Source organism: Lynx rufus, unplaced genomic scaffold (assembly GCF_022079265.1).
Source record: "Lynx rufus isolate CCGP_SWC_20201006 ecotype Redwood Valley unplaced genomic scaffold, mLynRuf1.p SCAF_18, whole genome shotgun sequence".
Classification (NCBI taxonomy): Eukaryota; Metazoa; Chordata; class Mammalia; order Carnivora; family Felidae; genus Lynx; species Lynx rufus.
The window spans coordinates 14,510,702-14,527,999 of record NW_025814832.1 but is presented as its reverse complement, the minus strand read 5'-3'; the positions used below and the strand labels follow the sequence as shown (position 1 = coordinate 14,527,999).

General features: G+C 36.2%; 1 protein-coding gene across 1 annotated transcript in view; it reads left to right on the top strand.

Annotated features, from left to right (window-relative positions):
* The window catches only part of CLTC (clathrin heavy chain), a 65,099-nt gene extending 48,787 nt beyond the window's left edge, over positions 1 to 16,312 (top strand). The window contains exons 17-32 of the mRNA XM_047080935.1: positions 510 to 744; positions 1,425 to 1,547; positions 2,493 to 2,638; positions 3,096 to 3,279; positions 3,481 to 3,673; positions 4,143 to 4,300; positions 4,500 to 4,664; positions 4,785 to 4,892; positions 4,975 to 5,142; positions 5,501 to 5,650; positions 5,737 to 5,868; positions 5,983 to 6,093; positions 7,011 to 7,181; positions 7,770 to 7,991; positions 12,924 to 12,999; positions 15,235 to 16,312. Coding sequence (XP_046936891.1) covers positions 510 to 744; positions 1,425 to 1,547; positions 2,493 to 2,638; positions 3,096 to 3,279; positions 3,481 to 3,673; positions 4,143 to 4,300; positions 4,500 to 4,664; positions 4,785 to 4,892; positions 4,975 to 5,142; positions 5,501 to 5,650; positions 5,737 to 5,868; positions 5,983 to 6,093; positions 7,011 to 7,181; positions 7,770 to 7,991; positions 12,924 to 12,999; positions 15,235 to 15,359 — 2,467 coding nt within the window. The 3' untranslated portion in view covers positions 15,360 to 16,312. The remainder of the gene's footprint in view (positions 1 to 509; positions 745 to 1,424; positions 1,548 to 2,492; positions 2,639 to 3,095; positions 3,280 to 3,480; positions 3,674 to 4,142; positions 4,301 to 4,499; positions 4,665 to 4,784; positions 4,893 to 4,974; positions 5,143 to 5,500; positions 5,651 to 5,736; positions 5,869 to 5,982; positions 6,094 to 7,010; positions 7,182 to 7,769; positions 7,992 to 12,923; positions 13,000 to 15,234) is intronic.
* Positions 16,313 to 17,298: the final 986 nt, after the last annotated feature.

Below are 17,298 nucleotides of genomic sequence, written 5' to 3'. Positions count from 1 at the left end.
TTTTTTTTTTTAAACCTAGAGTTTCTAATGCTACCAGATTTTTTTCCCATTGTGTATTTAGGATACTGACCCCTGTGGCTATAGGTAATGTCTGTTAATTGTGTTAAAATTATAAGAAACCTTAGGTAGTCTGGCCTTTTTTCTCATACCACATACTCTTCTTCCAAATATGTAGATATTTTGTCCAGTATAAGAAAGAACAACATGAATCTGTAAATCTCTTCTTTCTATATTCTATCTAGATAATGTGGCAGATAGGTCTAGGAGACTCTAAGGCTATCTTCTGTGTAATGGGCAAATCATTTAATCATCTCTGAATCTTAATTTCCCAGTTGGTTGGAATTTTTGAGAATTCAAAATCATTTATGGGAAAACATTATATACCATATAAGGTCCTTCTGTATTTAGCATGTCAAGAGTTGTGTGTTTTTTGTTTTTTTATAATACAGCATGTGTGGTTTTGTGTGTATGTGTGTGTGTATGTGTGTGTGTTTTTTTTTTAATACTAGATTGAAACTGCTTCTGCCTTGGCTAGAGGCCAGAATTCATGAGGGCTGTGAGGAGCCTGCTACTCACAACGCATTAGCCAAAATCTACATAGACAGTAATAACAACCCAGAGAGATTTCTTCGTGAAAATCCTTATTATGACAGTCGTGTTGTTGGAAAGTATTGTGAGAAGAGAGATCCACATTTGGCTTGTGTTGCTTATGAACGTGGCCAGTGTGATCTGGAACTTATTAATGTGAGTACTAATAGCTGAATGTGTACAGAGAGAAGGCTGCATTTTTTAAAACCTGTTGCATAATGTTAAATTAGTGAATTTTGAGTTTAACAGTGGCTTTAGGTAATACAGAGCATTTCTTGTAGATGAGTGCTCTTTTAAAAAACTTTATTTGACAATAATTGTGAATTTAAAGTGGCCAAAATAACAAATTAAGTCTATCTTCACTTATTAACATTTTAATCCAGTAGTTTTCTCACTGTGTTTCATACATTGTCTCATACATAAACACACATACACACCATACATATGTATATGTGTGCACATAGGAGAGTAAGTTGCATACCTCTTCAGTGTATAATCCTAAGAGTAAGGAATTCTGTTTCATAACCACACTGTAGATACCAACTTTAGTTATTTTGACACTGATAGAATACTTTAATACCTGTTTTAGTCTAGTTTTGTCATTGACCCAGTCAGTGACATTTTATAACATTTTTTTCCTTTTAGTATAGGATTACATATTGAATTTTAATAACAACTTGGTTGTGACTTATTCAGGTTTATATGTAAAAGTAATGGATTTTTTCACAATGAAACAATAAAAAGTGTGTATGTATATAAAGGAAATAACCTTTAAAGTAGTCTATAAGAAGTCTTTACTTTTTACCTTAAAACTAACCCGTTAATATCTTGCTTAGGTTTGCAATGAGAATTCCCTCTTCAAAAGTCTTTCCCGCTATTTGGTACGCCGAAAGGATCCAGAATTATGGGGTAGTGTGCTGCTGGAAAGTAATCCTTACAGGAGACCCCTTATTGACCAGGTAAAATTGGCAAATGTATTTAAGGTTCTTTTTTTTAAATATTTATTTTTTGAGAGAGAGTGCATGCAAGTGAGGGAAGGGGCAGAGAGAAGAGGGAGAGAGAAATCCCAAGTGGGTTCAACACTTGTCAGCAGAGTCTGATGAGGGGCTGGAACTTGCAAACTGTGAAATCATGACTTGAGCTGAAACCAAGAGTCAGGACACTTAACCAACTGAACCATCCAGGCACCCCTTAAGTCTCATCTTTTTAACTACAAATAAAACCTTTCCTGTCATCGTATACCCATATGTACTTAAATGGATCATATTTTACTGTAAGAGAAGACTGTAAAAAAGAATGAAATAAAATTATACTAATACATATACATATGTTTATATATATATATATAAATTTACACACATTGTAAATTGAAAACATTTTTTAAAACCATGAAAAATTTTTTTAAAAAGTAAAAATTGAATGTTGTTATAATGGTTCTTAAATTCTCCTGGTTGAAGTATAAATATGGAAGAGAATAAATCAAAAGCTGTTAATTCTTCATTCCTCTCCTAGGAAGCATTTCTAAGGAAAACTCCCATGTTAGATACAAAGCTTCCTATTAAAGAATCTGGGAGCCATATAACTATCAAAACATGGAGGAATTACTTAGTCTGTATTGCCACATCTATGTAGTCGAATCATATGTAGTCATTAAAGTGATAATGAGGAGTGGTTATTGTGGATAATGTTTTAATCAGGAAAAAAAGATAGAAATTATGTAATTAGGGTGATTTTTTTCAGAAGAATGGGTATATGTGGATGATATGGGTATATGTGGATTTGTGTAGAAAACACCTTTGTGTGGTAAATGTAAAGGTATTTTTCCTATGCCAGATTATTCTCATTAGATAATGTCTTCATAACCACCCTGATTTTTAGTACTTAACTCTATATGTATTCTATAGGTTGTACAGACAGCCTTGTCTGAAACTCAGGACCCTGAAGAAGTGTCAGTAACTGTCAAGGCTTTTATGACTGCAGACCTTCCTAATGAACTCATTGAACTGCTGGAGAAAATTGTCCTTGATAACTCTGTATTCAGTGAACACAGGTATGCTATAAGAAGGGTCCATTGGCTCTTTATATTCAGTCTTTTTTTTTTAATGTATTTTGAGAGAGAGTGAGAGAAAGCGAGCAGGGGAGGGGCAGAGAGAGAGGGAGAGAGAGAATCCCAAGCAGGCTCTACACCATCAGCGTGGGGCATAAGGAGGAGCTTGAACTCGCTAATCGTGAGGTCATGATCTGAGCCCAAACCAAGAGTCAGATGCTTAACCAGCTGAGCCACCTAGGCACCCCCCTCTTATATTCAGTCTTAAATTGTGGCTTTTCAGTTTTGAGAAGGAACAAAAAGACGAAGACTAGAGAATGTTGTCTGAATTATTACTCTTCTCATACACTTCTCATCCTGCCATTGAGACAAAAAAAACTCTTCATAGCTGTAGTGTTTATTCTTTATGACTAATAAGCTTTTGAAATAATACATCCAAAAATTTTTTTTTCCTTAAAAGGAATTTGCAAAACCTCCTCATCCTCACTGCAATCAAGGCTGACCGTACACGTGTTATGGAGTATATTAACCGCCTGGATAATTATGATGCCCCAGATATTGCCAATATCGCAATCTGCAATGAGTTGTTTGAAGAAGCATTTGCCATTTTCCGGAAATTTGATGTCAATACTTCAGCAGTGCAGGTAGGTCTTCAGATTGCCTAAGTTGATTTACTGAAGGTACTGCCTTCTCTTGATTATTGTATGCTATACAGGCCTGTTAGGCCTGGCATAATTGATGGCTTGGGCAATAGAAAAAGCAATAAAATCCTAACCATTTACATGTAATTGCTGTGTGGCCAGATTCATTCTACTGTAACCCTAATTCAGAAATTTGTTGCCTAGGTCTTGATTGAACATATTGGAAACTTGGACCGGGCATATGAGTTTGCTGAACGCTGCAATGAACCAGCGGTCTGGAGTCAGCTTGCAAAAGCCCAGTTGCAGAAAGGAATGGTGAAAGAAGCCATTGATTCTTACATCAAAGCGGATGATCCTTCATCCTACATGGAAGTTGTTCAGGCTGCCAACACCAGTGGTATGACTTCTTTTATGTGTTTGTGACCTCAGAAAATGTACTGAAGCTATGATTAGCCCTAAGCATTAGGACATCGGTCTGTTCTGAATTTATATAGGAGTTAGATATTGCACGGTTACTTGTGAAGACATTTAGCACTCCATCTTAGTCCACATACAGAAAGGCTGCATTTTGTGAACTTACAAAGGTCCATAGGGAAGATAAAAATTCTCACAAAATTCTGATCGAGTTCTAATCTTACAACTTTAAGGAAAAGGATAATTAATAAAGGGGGAATTCAACTGTTCATTTGGTCAGTGATAATACAGAAACGGAACAGGAATTTTGCCATTTTAGATGCATTTCATTGTTTAGATTTGTTATTTTCTATATTGGTTCCTTAAAAAGGAAATTAACAATAATTTTCATTTACTTGAGTGAAAAATGTTAGGATATTAGTGTTTGGATTTATTTTCTTCTTTATACCTAGGAAACTGGGAAGAACTAGTGAAGTACTTGCAGATGGCCCGTAAGAAGGCTCGTGAATCCTATGTGGAGACAGAATTGATATTTGCACTGGCTAAAACAAACCGCCTTGCAGAGTTGGAAGAGTTCATCAATGGGCCAAATAATGCTCATATCCAACAAGTGGGTTTCCTGTTCAGATTTTTTCAAAGTGTAGAAGTCAACTGTTAAGCAACTTTTTATTAGTAGGATCAACCCATCACAACTGATGATTCCAAAGGAAATACAGTGTTTATCAGTATTAAATTGAATTGTGACTTTGGAATGAGGATTGAGTTTAGGCCTACCAAAAATGGATTGTGTTTATTTGCGTTTGTTTCAGGTTGGTGATCGTTGTTATGATGAAAAAATGTATGATGCTGCTAAATTACTGTACAACAATGTCTCCAATTTTGGACGCTTGGCATCTACCCTCGTTCACCTGGGTGAATATCAGGCAGCTGTTGATGGAGCTAGGAAAGCTAATAGTACTCGAACATGGAAAGAGGTAATCTCAATACCAGTTTGAATGAAGAATTCAGATGTTTAGAAATCTCTTTAAACTGATTAATTGAATTAACCAGCCATGTTTACATTTGAGTTTATGTAGTTGAAATTTTTGTTATAGGTCTGCTTCGCCTGTGTAGATGGCAAGGAGTTCCGTCTAGCTCAAATGTGTGGGCTTCATATTGTAGTACATGCAGATGAATTGGAGGAACTTATCAACTACTATCAGGTAATGAACAAGAGTCTTTTATTAGTTGAGATCTATTGCCACAGATAGTCTTAAACTTTAATTGCGTATTTCCCTTATTCAGGACCGAGGATACTTTGAAGAACTGATAACCATGTTGGAAGCAGCACTGGGACTTGAGCGAGCTCATATGGGAATGTTTACCGAATTAGCTATTCTATATTCTAAATTTAAGCCACAGAAAATGAGGGAGCATCTGGAGCTGTTCTGGTCCAGAGTGAATATTCCTAAGGTAATCAGCCTTTTAACATTGTGAGGTGGCTCTGTAGCTATAACTGAAACTTTAATGGGTTGCCTGGGTGGCTCAGTTGATTAAGCGTCCCAACTCTTCGTTTCGGCTCATGTCATGATCTCATGGTTTGTGCGTTTAGGCCCACTTCAGGCTCTGCACTGACAGTGTGGAGCTTGCTTAGGATTCTCTCTCCCTTTCTCTACCCCTCACCCATTTGCAACATGTGCACATGTGTGCATGCTCTCTCTTTCTCTCAAATAAACTTTCCTTCCTCTGTTTTTTTCTTTTTCTTTTCTTTTTTAAGCTTTAGCTAGAATTACAGACCCATATCTAAAGCAATTAAATCTCTCTTACATAGGTGCTTAGAGCTGCAGAACAAGCTCATCTCTGGGCAGAATTGGTGTTTTTGTATGACAAGTATGAAGAGTATGATAATGCCATAATTACTATGATGAACCATCCAACTGATGCATGGAAAGAAGGGCAGTTCAAAGATATTATTACCAAGGTGTGTATCTTCTTCAGAAGATACAAGCTTCAAAAGGAGCTCATTAGTAAATAACTCAACTTCTATGTGGACTTTTCCCACTTTAGGTTGCCAATGTGGAACTATACTACAGAGCAATACAGTTCTACCTAGAATTCAAGCCTCTGTTGTTAAATGATTTGCTGATGGTGCTGTCTCCACGGTTGGATCATACTCGTGCTGTCAATTATTTCAGCAAGGTAATTCTAAAAACTTCAAAACCTCATAGTAGGGAGCTAAGACTTACATCGGTAACTTTTGTCTGTGGAACTTTAAGGATGTATTATGTTTGTAAAACACTCCTTATTTTAAAGGTTAAACAGCTACCACTGGTGAAACCATATTTGCGTTCAGTTCAAAACCACAACAACAAGTCTGTGAATGAATCACTGAACAACCTCTTTATTACCGAAGAAGATTATCAGGTAAAACTTTTAGTTCTTGCATATATTCTCAAAATTCAGGTTATAATTGGGTTATTGGTATGTTTTCGAGTAAAACCCATTATCCCTTAGGTTTGTAAACAGTAGGTACTTGTATGCCTCAGATCTAATTTAGTGGTGTTTTCAAGATCAATCAATCTGACTTTTAAGTGCAAAGTTTGCAGAATTTTGCTTAGATCTTGTGTTGGTTAATGCTTTAGAAAAAATGTTATGGTTACTTCATCCCTAAACATCTTGATTGTAGGCAAGGTTCAAAGAGTTTTGGATTTTTTTAACTAGTCTGTAAAACTGATTTGGTATTAAGTGTATTTATTCACTGCTTTTCTTGCCCTGTAGCGTATTAGTATCTGTCTTTTAATAAACTTGCCTTTGTGAAGAATTTTGCGAAAACAAAATTACAGTTAAGGTTAAGTTAGTTGCCTTTTTTCTTTCTCTTATTACCAACAAATGATGGGTTCAGATCCCATGCTTAGCTATATGACTAACTACCATGTCACGTTGTATCAGAAGTTTCTCTGAAGCATAAAATCTTATCCTCCAAATTACAAATCCTGCCATTTTCATAACTATTCAAAGTTTTGATACTGAAAACCTTGGAGAAAATTACAGAAGTTTTGTAGTACCTTTGAAGATTTTTGTTATACAGTCAGATTGAAGAACCTTGATACTTGTTCAGCTTACAACTTTCTGGTTTGATGCTTGAATCTAGGCTGTCATATTACAGTGCTCATTGATCAAGTTGTATTCTATACATACACATCATACAGCATATAGATCACATCATATACAGTCAGTCATATACAGTAATGACTCCTTGATCAAGAATCATGGAATAAATTTTAAACTAAAATGAAACTGATCTGGCATTGGATGGCTTTTTTTTTTTTCTTTTTTTTAAGGCTCTGCGAACATCTATAGATGCTTATGACAACTTTGACAATATCTCACTTGCTCAGCGTTTGGAAAAACATGAACTCATTGAGTTCAGAAGAATTGCTGCTTATCTCTTCAAAGGCAACAACCGCTGGAAACAGAGTGTAGAGCTGTGCAAGAAAGACAGCCTGTACAAGGTGGGAATGTTGGTGGGGGCCGGCCTATTAAGTCAAGTACTAGATGACCTGTTGTAACCCTATAATGGTGTATTAGAAGTGATTACAGGGGCACCTGGGAGGCCCAGTTGGTTAAGTCTCCGACTCATGGTTTCAGTTTAGGTGATGTTCTGACTGAGTTTGAGCCCTGTGTCCAGCTGTGAGCAGAGCCTGCTTGGGATTCTGTCTCTCTCTCTCCCTCTCTTTCTGCCCCTCTCACACTCGCTTGTACTTGCTCTCTGTCAAAGTAAATAAATTTAGAAGAAATTAAAAGAGAAGTGATTATGGTCTATACAAGTATTAGTCTTGCAAATGTGAGAATTGTCTTTAAGCCCCCATTTGAGGGAGGTGGTAATTAAGTCAATTTCTTGATTCTAGTGGTCATCTTATGTTCTGTCAAGCCTCTCTCTGTTTAAAAAAAGATTGTTCACCCTATTTTTTTCTTTTCTTTCAACAAATCTTCAATTTAAATGATATAACTGGGACCCCCCCACCCCCCATTGTATAATTGGTTTGCCATTTCAGCATATTTGAGTTTAATGTTTCACCATCATCCTTTCCTTTGAATAGGATGCAATGCAGTATGCCTCTGAATCTAAAGATACTGAATTGGCTGAAGAACTCCTACAGTGGTTTTTGCAGGAAGAAAAAAGAGAGTGCTTTGGAGCTTGTCTTTTTACCTGTTATGATCTTTTAAGGCCAGATGTTGTCCTTGAAACTGCATGGAGGCACAATATCATGGATTTTGCCATGCCCTATTTCATCCAGGTCATGAAGGAATACTTGACAAAGGTAATGGCGCCTCTGTGTGTATTCAGAACTACTTACCTTGAGGATATATAAAATTCCACATGCAGGTCTATTTTTTTCAAATTTTTTTTGTCTAGTGGAAGTAAGTCATTTGATTGTCATAAAATATTCTCCAGAAATTTTTGATGTCTGACAAGTGACATTGAATGGAAAAGGGAACTCAAACATGTCAGTATGTTTACCCTCCATGTATTTCTGAGGGTGAATAGTATTACTTCTATATTGTATGTTTGTTTTTTTTTAACATCTGATAAAAAAATTTTTTTTTTCCTGAAAATAACATCTTCCTCAAATCCGTTCTTGTGACTTAGATGTCCGTAACTTAGTAGTATAGATTCCCTTTTTTTTTGGTTGCTTCTTGACTTTAATATGTATGCCTGTTTCTTTTTGGGAAGCAAAATCTTTATTCTTAACATCCTGGTAATTTTCTCAATATTTTGATAGTTTAACCCCTAATTTAAAAAAATCATAGGAGTTTAACATATTACCTAAAAGTGCATTAAACAAGCTGTGGTTATAATCATTTTATTAAATTCACTCCTCTTAGTGTCCCTTTTTGATATCATAGTATTTTTTACTCACTAGATCCTCAGCAGTTACTAGCTCTTTACTATAGAACATTTAAAAAAAAAATGGTCCTAAAGGATCCATTTGTCAAAGCAAAAACATGCTTATTAAATTTGGAGTTTCCCATCTGATCTCTTCAGCATGCCGGAGTAAAGGGGGAAAAACAAAGTACCACTAACGGCCCCCAGTATGAATATTTCTTTAGGCTACCATCTAGTAGATACCATTGTGTCCAGTTATAATTTTTTAAGAATTAACATTTTTGGTATAAAAACTGCTTGAAATCCAGTGTAAGAAAACAGTTGCCTTATATTAGCTATAGATGAGAATAGCTTCTTTTTGTATGCATAATGCCAACTTATGAGACCTGGCTCTAAGCTGCTGTTAACCGAAATGCTGTAAGTTTAACTAGTGATTATGCTGCTTTCTTTCACACTGACTCTAGCACAAATTCTTCTGCAATAAGCTCTGAAGTTTAAATAAAAGTTCTAAATTTTGCTTCCAGTATGCCCTTTATTTTCACTTTTCTCATGCCTTTTTTAGTGGTTAGATGTTTCTCCCCTAAACCTTTGTTGCTGATTCTACCTTTTTATGCTCAATATGGAATTTGATTTTTTTCTAAGCTGCACCTTCTGAATTCCTTTGCAGGTTGATGCAATAAAGGAAAAGGTGAAAGTTGATTCTTTTCCATCTTTAAGTCTGGAGGACTAAGTCTAAGGAATTTGCATGATTTTTTTCCTTCCTTTTCTACGCTGCTGCTGCTTTTTCCCCCCAATAAATTTTCACTAAAGCCTCTGCAAGTCCCTTGAAACATAACTATAATAGAGCTGTAGGACATTAGTAGATGTTTGCTACTAATCGGCTAATAGGCTTTAGGAAGGGCAGGAGGCTAATCAGTAGTTGGTTCACAGTCTCTCTTAAATGTATTATTAAAAACTGAGCATGGTGAGTTTCCATATTAATTTCCAAAGTTTCAGGAAATTTCTCTTCCCTGTCAGGGTATCTGGACCATAATAGGATTTTCTTAATACTCTAAATAAATTTAAGCAGCCTCTGGTTTTATTTTGTGAGCTTGCCTGACAGTTGTTGAATTTATATATGTATATATATGCCCTAAAAGGCTTTTGGGGTTTTTTTTTTTTTTTGGTATTGAAGGACTGTGATCCAGTTTCTGATCTCTTGATTCTTACTAATTTTTTGCTGAAAGTAGATACAAGAGATACTAGCTGCTTCCGAAGAGACTTTCCTCATGTTTCTCCAGGTGTCCAGTTCTTATGGTGCTAGTCCGTTTTCAAGAGGAAACAAAACTTTTTTAATCACGAGAGTAGCTTGCTGTAATTGTTGCTAAGCAACACGGAATATTTCTGTATTTAATGAAGCAATATTAACTTCTTCCTGTAATAAGGGACACCTCTGAAGATACCTAAAATTTGCTTTCATTCATCTGTGGGCTTGTCCAAGGTCAAATTTAGGCACCTCTTGGTTGCTGCTTCCTTCATTGGCTTGTCTCCATCCCAATATAAATGAAACAAACTTACGTCCGTTATCAAATTGTTGTAGTAAAAGGGTGGGAAGGTAAAGGAGAGTTGAAACAAATTTAAAAGATTTTGGGTGGGGGACAATGCCTTGAAATTATGTTGAACCAAACTGGAATCACCATTGGAACTTAGGGCAAACCTGAGTAAAATGCATTGTGTGTGAGGCCCTTCAGCAGCTAGTAAGCAAGGCAGTTAGAAAGCGTGTGTGTGAAAAACAGGTAATTGAACTGCAGTGTTATGCATTGTTTTAAATCAAGCATGTACAACAGTCATTGCAATTACATCATACTACTTTTGAAACTCTTAAAGCATTGCTGTGGGCTGTGTGTGTTTCTTGAGAGCCTGTATAGCAACAGTCATCTTCAGATCTCACTTCTTGCTTCAGTACTTTTGCCTTTTTTTCATGCACACATACACCAGAATAACTGACTGCATGTTAACTTTTCCTCTGCAGCATATTGCAGTCTTTGTGGAAAAGCCTTTTACATTGTAGTGAATTTTTAATAGTACAGATGGAACTGATTTCAGTGACACGCTTTACCTGTAATTTTTCTTTTTATCCCTGTAATTTTTCTTTTTATCCAAGGATCAGAAACTTTTGTTACAGCTCTTAACAAAAGCTTGTGTTCATAAAAGCCTTCTCTGCCTTTCTTTTTTGAGCAGTCTGAATTGTGTCAGTGGAAACAAAAATTGGATGTTGCTGTGCCAGAGGCTGTCCCATATTATAGAAAAATAAAAATTTTTTGCTTAGTTTGATGCTATTCCTTCAGAGGTCTTTTTTTCTTTTTTTGCCCTCTGCCCAACCTGCCTATGTGCATGCATGGGCATTGTGATACTGCTAGCTCTTCTTCGAAGTCTTTGGTGTACTTCTGTAACAGGACTTCTTTCTTCAACATGTGACTCAACTTCACCTCTGACATTTAGGTTTAAACATGTGTTCACTTTAGATTCTTGTCCTTGAAAGTCTGGAAATGTATTTTGCAGTGGTGGGGTTTTTTGCTGTTTCATTTTTCTTCTAATAACTTGGAAGTTAAGCACACTCATCCATGTATTTTTTGGTATAACCTCTTTAGCTCACTCTTGGATACTGTTTAGTTAGCAAAACCCCTTGATGGCACAGACTGTGCTTTTAATATTTAAGTTTGAATGCCAAACATTGGGTATCTCTCATGGAACTTCTCCATAGTAGTTTTTACTTTGATATTGGGCTACTCTGTAACACATGAACTATTTTAGTCTATAAAAATAGGAAAACTGTAAACAAAAGCAAACCAACCCATCTTCCTAGTGTAGAAAAACTAAATTTTATCTGAAGGTATCTAGAGTCTACCTCAGCTTACATTTCTCAAATTATTCCCTAATAAACTAGAATGCATTAGACTTATATTCTATTAGATATATGTAATATTTAATATGGGACAATTAAAATATGTATAAAATACTGTCCTAACCTTAATAACCTATGTGAAGACTCAAACATACTTTTAAATACTTTCAAAGAGAAAGGAAGGGCTGTTTTAACCTTTTTAGGACCCAGTCTTTATAGTTTTTCACTGACGTCTGCATGTCTTTTTTTTGTGAGTGATTTTTCACTATTTACCTTTTTGAGGAACATGCCGTGAACATTCATTAAAAGATTTTCCTGTATTCTGCCTCTCATTTTGGCGTGCTCTGAAAACCACTAGGAATAGATCATGTCAGAATTTGAAGTTTTAGTTGTACTTCTAGTATAATGATAGACCAACTAGTAATAAGGCTTTCACTGAGATACCAACTTTTTAAAAGTAGTTTAAAAGATAGAGTTTAAAAGGCAGGTAGAAGTTGTATAGCAGATATCCCCTAAGCCCATTGTCCTAACATCCTTTCTTCCCAATTCTTCACAGAATTATAGTACCAGATCATGTTAGTCCTATAACAAATTTTGCAGAATATCTTATTCAACCATCATTATATAGACAAGGAAGTTTGAGGGTCAGTACAGTGGTTTGCCAGGGTCACATAACTAGTTTATGGAGGGACCTGTGTATTCCAGCTCCTTTTTTTTTCACTTTTTTTTTTTTTTTAAACATTTGGACTCCTACTATATTAGTTCTGTCTGATACTATCCACTTTTATTTAGAGTAGTTAGCACGTAGTAGCCATTTACTTCTTTGGCTTCATTAAAAACAAAACAAATTCTTCCTCAAAGATGTGGCAAAAATTAGGCATTCCTACTACTATTTCTACTTCTTAGAAAATAGAGCATTAAAACATGCAGCCTGTCTTTATCTAAAAAGATGGAATATGGAGCCACTTTGTGTCTTAAATTTCAGTCCGCACCTATAACAATTATCAGCAGAAGCTGTGCACAATTGGCAAAAGATAGCTTATTCTAAATGAGTACTTGTCCAGTCATTAACTCATTTCACTTTTTTGAATATCATTTCCTTTGGGGAGGGAAGTCTTGTCTGGTTATGAGTTCATTATTATTACCTTTGATAAAGTTTAAACTTCATTTGAAAAAGTGGTTCCTTCTTGTTATCTCCCTCCCTCAGGCTGGCTGCATCCTAGCATGCCCAGTTTTAGCCTGGCGTGAGCTTTTATGGCATTTATAAATCCCTCCTTCCTGAGGGTTTATAATGACAGTGCTAAAAATCACCTTGACTGAACTATGAACATTGCCATTGAATTTGAGGGGGCCTGAGAATATTCTTTCTAGTCTGTTTTATTTTGACAAAATTCAACATACTAAGGCTTTTCCACTTTCTGCCATAAACCTAGGTGTATAATATTTTTGAGGTGCTAAGTAACATTACCTGTTTTTCTCCAGGTGGATAAATTAGATGCTTCGGAATCACTGAGAAAAGAAGAAGAACAAGCTACAGAGACACAACCTATCGTTTATGGTAATCTCTCTCTCTCTTTAAACCCACAGAAAAGTAGTAGACAAGTGTTTCATTCTTTAAGGATTCTACTTCAGAATAGAAATACAGTTAAGTGTCTAAAGTGCAAAAAGCTCACGGAGTTCAGGAATAATTCTACCATCTTTTTCTGAAAACAGTCTTAAAGCAGACACTGTTATTATTCACTTAAGGTAGTCTTAAATGCAAAGATAATCTTAAAAAATAGTCACTTAAGATCATAACCTAAATTTTCCTCTTGCCTGCTCACTGATTGATTACATATTCATAAATTAGAAGTATTGATGAATTCAGTTTTCAGAAATGCAGAAGCTAAGAAAACTGCCAAGGCTGTCTTTATGGTGCTTTACAGACAGAGTGTATCTTCTCTTTAAGTTCTAACTGGGGCAGAAAACGAGGTAGTTTCCATTTGAGAACTTTCCAGAGAGATAGGATCTTGAAACTCTCAGTGAATATATAGGGCAATTTAATTTCTTCTATGTGCAAGTAGTTCAGACTTGTACTCTTGGTGAACAGATACATTTGAACAATGAATTAGAAGGGTATATATTATGTCGCTGTAATCAGGTGTTTTTTGGAGGAAGGCATAAAATTGTGACCATTATATCTCAGCCTGCTAAAGGAAATGATAATAGACAAACATATTAGGACACTGTCTCCTTTTAATTACTTACTTACTTACTTTTTAAAGTAGGCTTTACACCCAGTGTGGAGCCCAGCACCGGGCTTGAACTCACAATCAAGGCCTGAGCTAAGATCAACAGACACTTAACTGACTGAGCCACCCAGGCGCCCCCCCATCTCCTTTTTATTGTAGATAAAAAAGACTTCGGGAATTTGGAGGACTGCATAGTTTTGATAAAGTTGGAGAAGATAAACTTAAAAGTAGATTAAAGATGATTAAAGTAGGTTAAAAGATGGGAGCAAGATGTTTGACATATTTCAGATAGGGAACAGTAGGAACAAAAATAGGGTGGGGGTAATATTTTGGGAGCACCTATTGAATTTGGCTTGCCTTCAGGGTGTTTAAATGGAGAGTCCTTCTAGGCAGTGGAAAATTTCAGTATCAAAGTTAAAAGTGATTTTTATAAACTGCTGGTTTCCAAAAAGAATTTGCTCACAAAACAAATTGTGGTTGTTCACAAAAAAGAGAGACTTGAGGTCACCTGTCTGAGAGAAACTTTGCACTAGGTTTACATTCTAGTGGGAGATTAAGATTACTTCTTTTGCAAGGGAGTGGATAGAGGTGTTACATTGTTTTTTTCCTTTTAAATAAACCAGGTTTCTCTACAGGTCATTTTCTGTATGTGATCAACTACTATTTGTAGTTGAGTGTTGGGGTGCCTGGCTGGTTCAGTCGGGGTAGAGCATGCACCTCTTGATCTCGGGGTCATGAGTTTGAGCCCTACCATTGTGGGTGGAGTTTACTTAAAAATTTTTTAAGTTTATTTCTTTATTTTGAGAGAGAGTGTGTTTCCAAGTGGGGGAGAGACAGAATCCCAAGCAGGCTTTGCACTGTTAGCGCAGGGCCTGATTGCAGGGCTTGAACACACAGACCATAAGATCTGAGCCAAAGTTGGACACTTAACTGACAGAGCTACCCAGGCGCCCCTGAAAATTTTTTTTAATGAAGTACGAGTGCTAATACAGTATTTGAAACAGATTTATGTTCTGATGTATTCATACGTAAGCATATGTGTCTTGTTTTTGTTTTTCTCTTAACTAGTACTAGATTCTTTCCTAGATATCCATTAGATTACCATTTCATTTCATTACCATTTATATTGTTTAAATCAGAAATTTAAATCTAATTTTAAAACTTTATTTGTGTTAAAACCACATCATTAAAAAGTTAAGCTTTCCTGTGCTTATTTCACCAAACATGTGTGAGTACCATGTGGTGATAAGTGTATTGGCAGATGTCTTGCCCATTCATGTCAAGCATGCCTGTGCATATTGTTTTAAATAAAATGAGGTAACATAATTACTGTCACTGTTCTGCCCTCTGCCCTGAATTGTTTGGCTTTTTAGGCAGAACCCTTCTTAGGGTGGGTGTGATGCCAAAATTGTGACAGTCAAAAGTACCACCACAAAACTCATTCTAAGTTTTGATTATGTTCTTAGAGTAGGGGAGATTAGAGTATGATAGTCTACACTGCTAACAATTTGTCCCACCTCCTGCCCTTCCACCCCCTACCCTTTCTTGTTTTTCTTCTTTAGGTCAGCCCCAGTTGATGCTGACAGCAGGACCCAGTGTTGCAGTCCCTCCCCAGGCACCTTTTGGCTATGGTTATACTGCACCACCCTATGGGCAGCCACAGCCTGGCTTTGGGTACAGCATGTGAGACAGAAAGCTGATCCTGTAGTCGCCTATTTTCGTACTGAAACATCGTCTCTACCCGCTTCTCAGTTTATAATGGGAAAACAGGCACATGTTCTTGTAACCTTTATTTCATGAAGGACTACTTTTTGTTTCTAACTATAAACTCGGATCACCTGTGTTAAAAGCTTATTTCACATTCCGCATCATTTTAGAATTTATTTTCAAAGGGGAATAGTTTCAATGTTTATTCAGTTGGGCTTTTTTTCTTCCCCCTCATTCTTTGAAGAACTGCTTAATACTCAATCTGTTGTGAAGAACCTGATTTGCACTCTGTAGTGTTTAAAGAAAAAAAAACTCTAATATTGAATCTCTTAAATTTAGTGTATGTAAACAGCTTATGATATGTATTGTCTAAAATGCATTTAAATCTCTTACTCAAAAGCTACAGCAAAAGTATTGGTATGTGACCATGTAAGACTGTCAATGCCAACAAAGACAACACTAATCAGCACATCCTACATTGGATAGCAGTGCTCTCCAAATTATTTGAAAAATGCATTACAGACAAATTGCCTGACTTTTAAATGAGCATAAAAGGCCCTCTAACCTATGCAGGTTTCCTCATTACGCATATAGAAAATGCTAGTGTGTTTTTGCTCACTTCATATGTAACAGGTGCCCTTATGTTGTGCTGTATCCTGTGCTTTTTCTGTGGGACCATTCCATTCAGGAACAAAGAGCACCATGATTCCAATCTGTGTGTATTTACTAACCCTTCCCTGAGGTTTGTGTATGTTGGATATTGTGGTGTTTTAGATCACTGAGTGTACAGAAGAGAGAATTCAAACAAAATATTGCTGTTCTTCAGTTTTGTTTGTGGAATTTGAAATTACTCAAATTTAAAATAAATTACTGGACTGTGGAAATAACGTAGAATGGCAGTTTTAATTAAATACCTTTCAAATTTTAACCAAAGAACTGTGGTTGTGGTAGTTTTATATTGGGTATTGAGGTGGTACAGGGAGGTGTGAGTGCAAAAGCAGAATGAGGATTGGGATAGGGAAATACACAGCATTACATCATGTACATTCCTGTGGTTAACAAGGTACATGCAGCAGTCTTAAGAGCACTGTAGTAGGCCACGTTTTGGCTGTCTCCCATCATTTTAACCAAGTGGCACTTCAGGGTTTTTACCTAAGCATTTCACTTAAATGAACAGATACGGGTATTCTGTCAACTTGCGATCAAAGTATATAAGCATGTAGTTAACATACTGTGCCTCACCATGAAAAGGGCCCCAAAATATGAGTACTTTTAAGTGGAGTTTTTTTAAGCCAGTGTTTGAATTCAACCCTTTTTGTTCATGGCTGAGAATGTTACTTTAAGTTCATTTCACTTTTTAATCCTCAAAAGAGTTAGAGGATTAAACCCAGTCCTCCACCAAACCTAGCCTTGTATTGCCCTATAATTCTCCATACCGACCAGGCAAATGACCATAAGCAGCACAGGTTTTTTTGTTTTTTGTTTTTTAAACATAGAACCCCTGCCCTGCCCCACATTTAATCATCCTACCCCTAAAATTATAGTATTAACTAGAAAATCCCTTCTCCTGTTTTGGTTTGTCATAGTGAAAACATTGAGCTGTACTTATGCTTCTGCTGTGGATCTCTGCCTCCCTGCCTTCGTTGTTAATCAAAATCAACAGGGAGAATAGCAGTGGTCCTTGGGAGCTTAATCCTTTTCAGTCGAGATGTGTTCTTCTGGACCTTTCCTATACTTTGTGAACCTCTGAATATGTTCCCTTGTGTGTATTAACATGATGAGTACTTTCCAGAATTATTTGCAGGAGTATGTTTAAATCACAAAATGCCTACCTTAAGACTTGGCAGTGGGTGTTGTACATAAGCGGTAGAACAAATTGGTAAAAAACTTTATTTTAAGGGATCTTCCATGACATTACT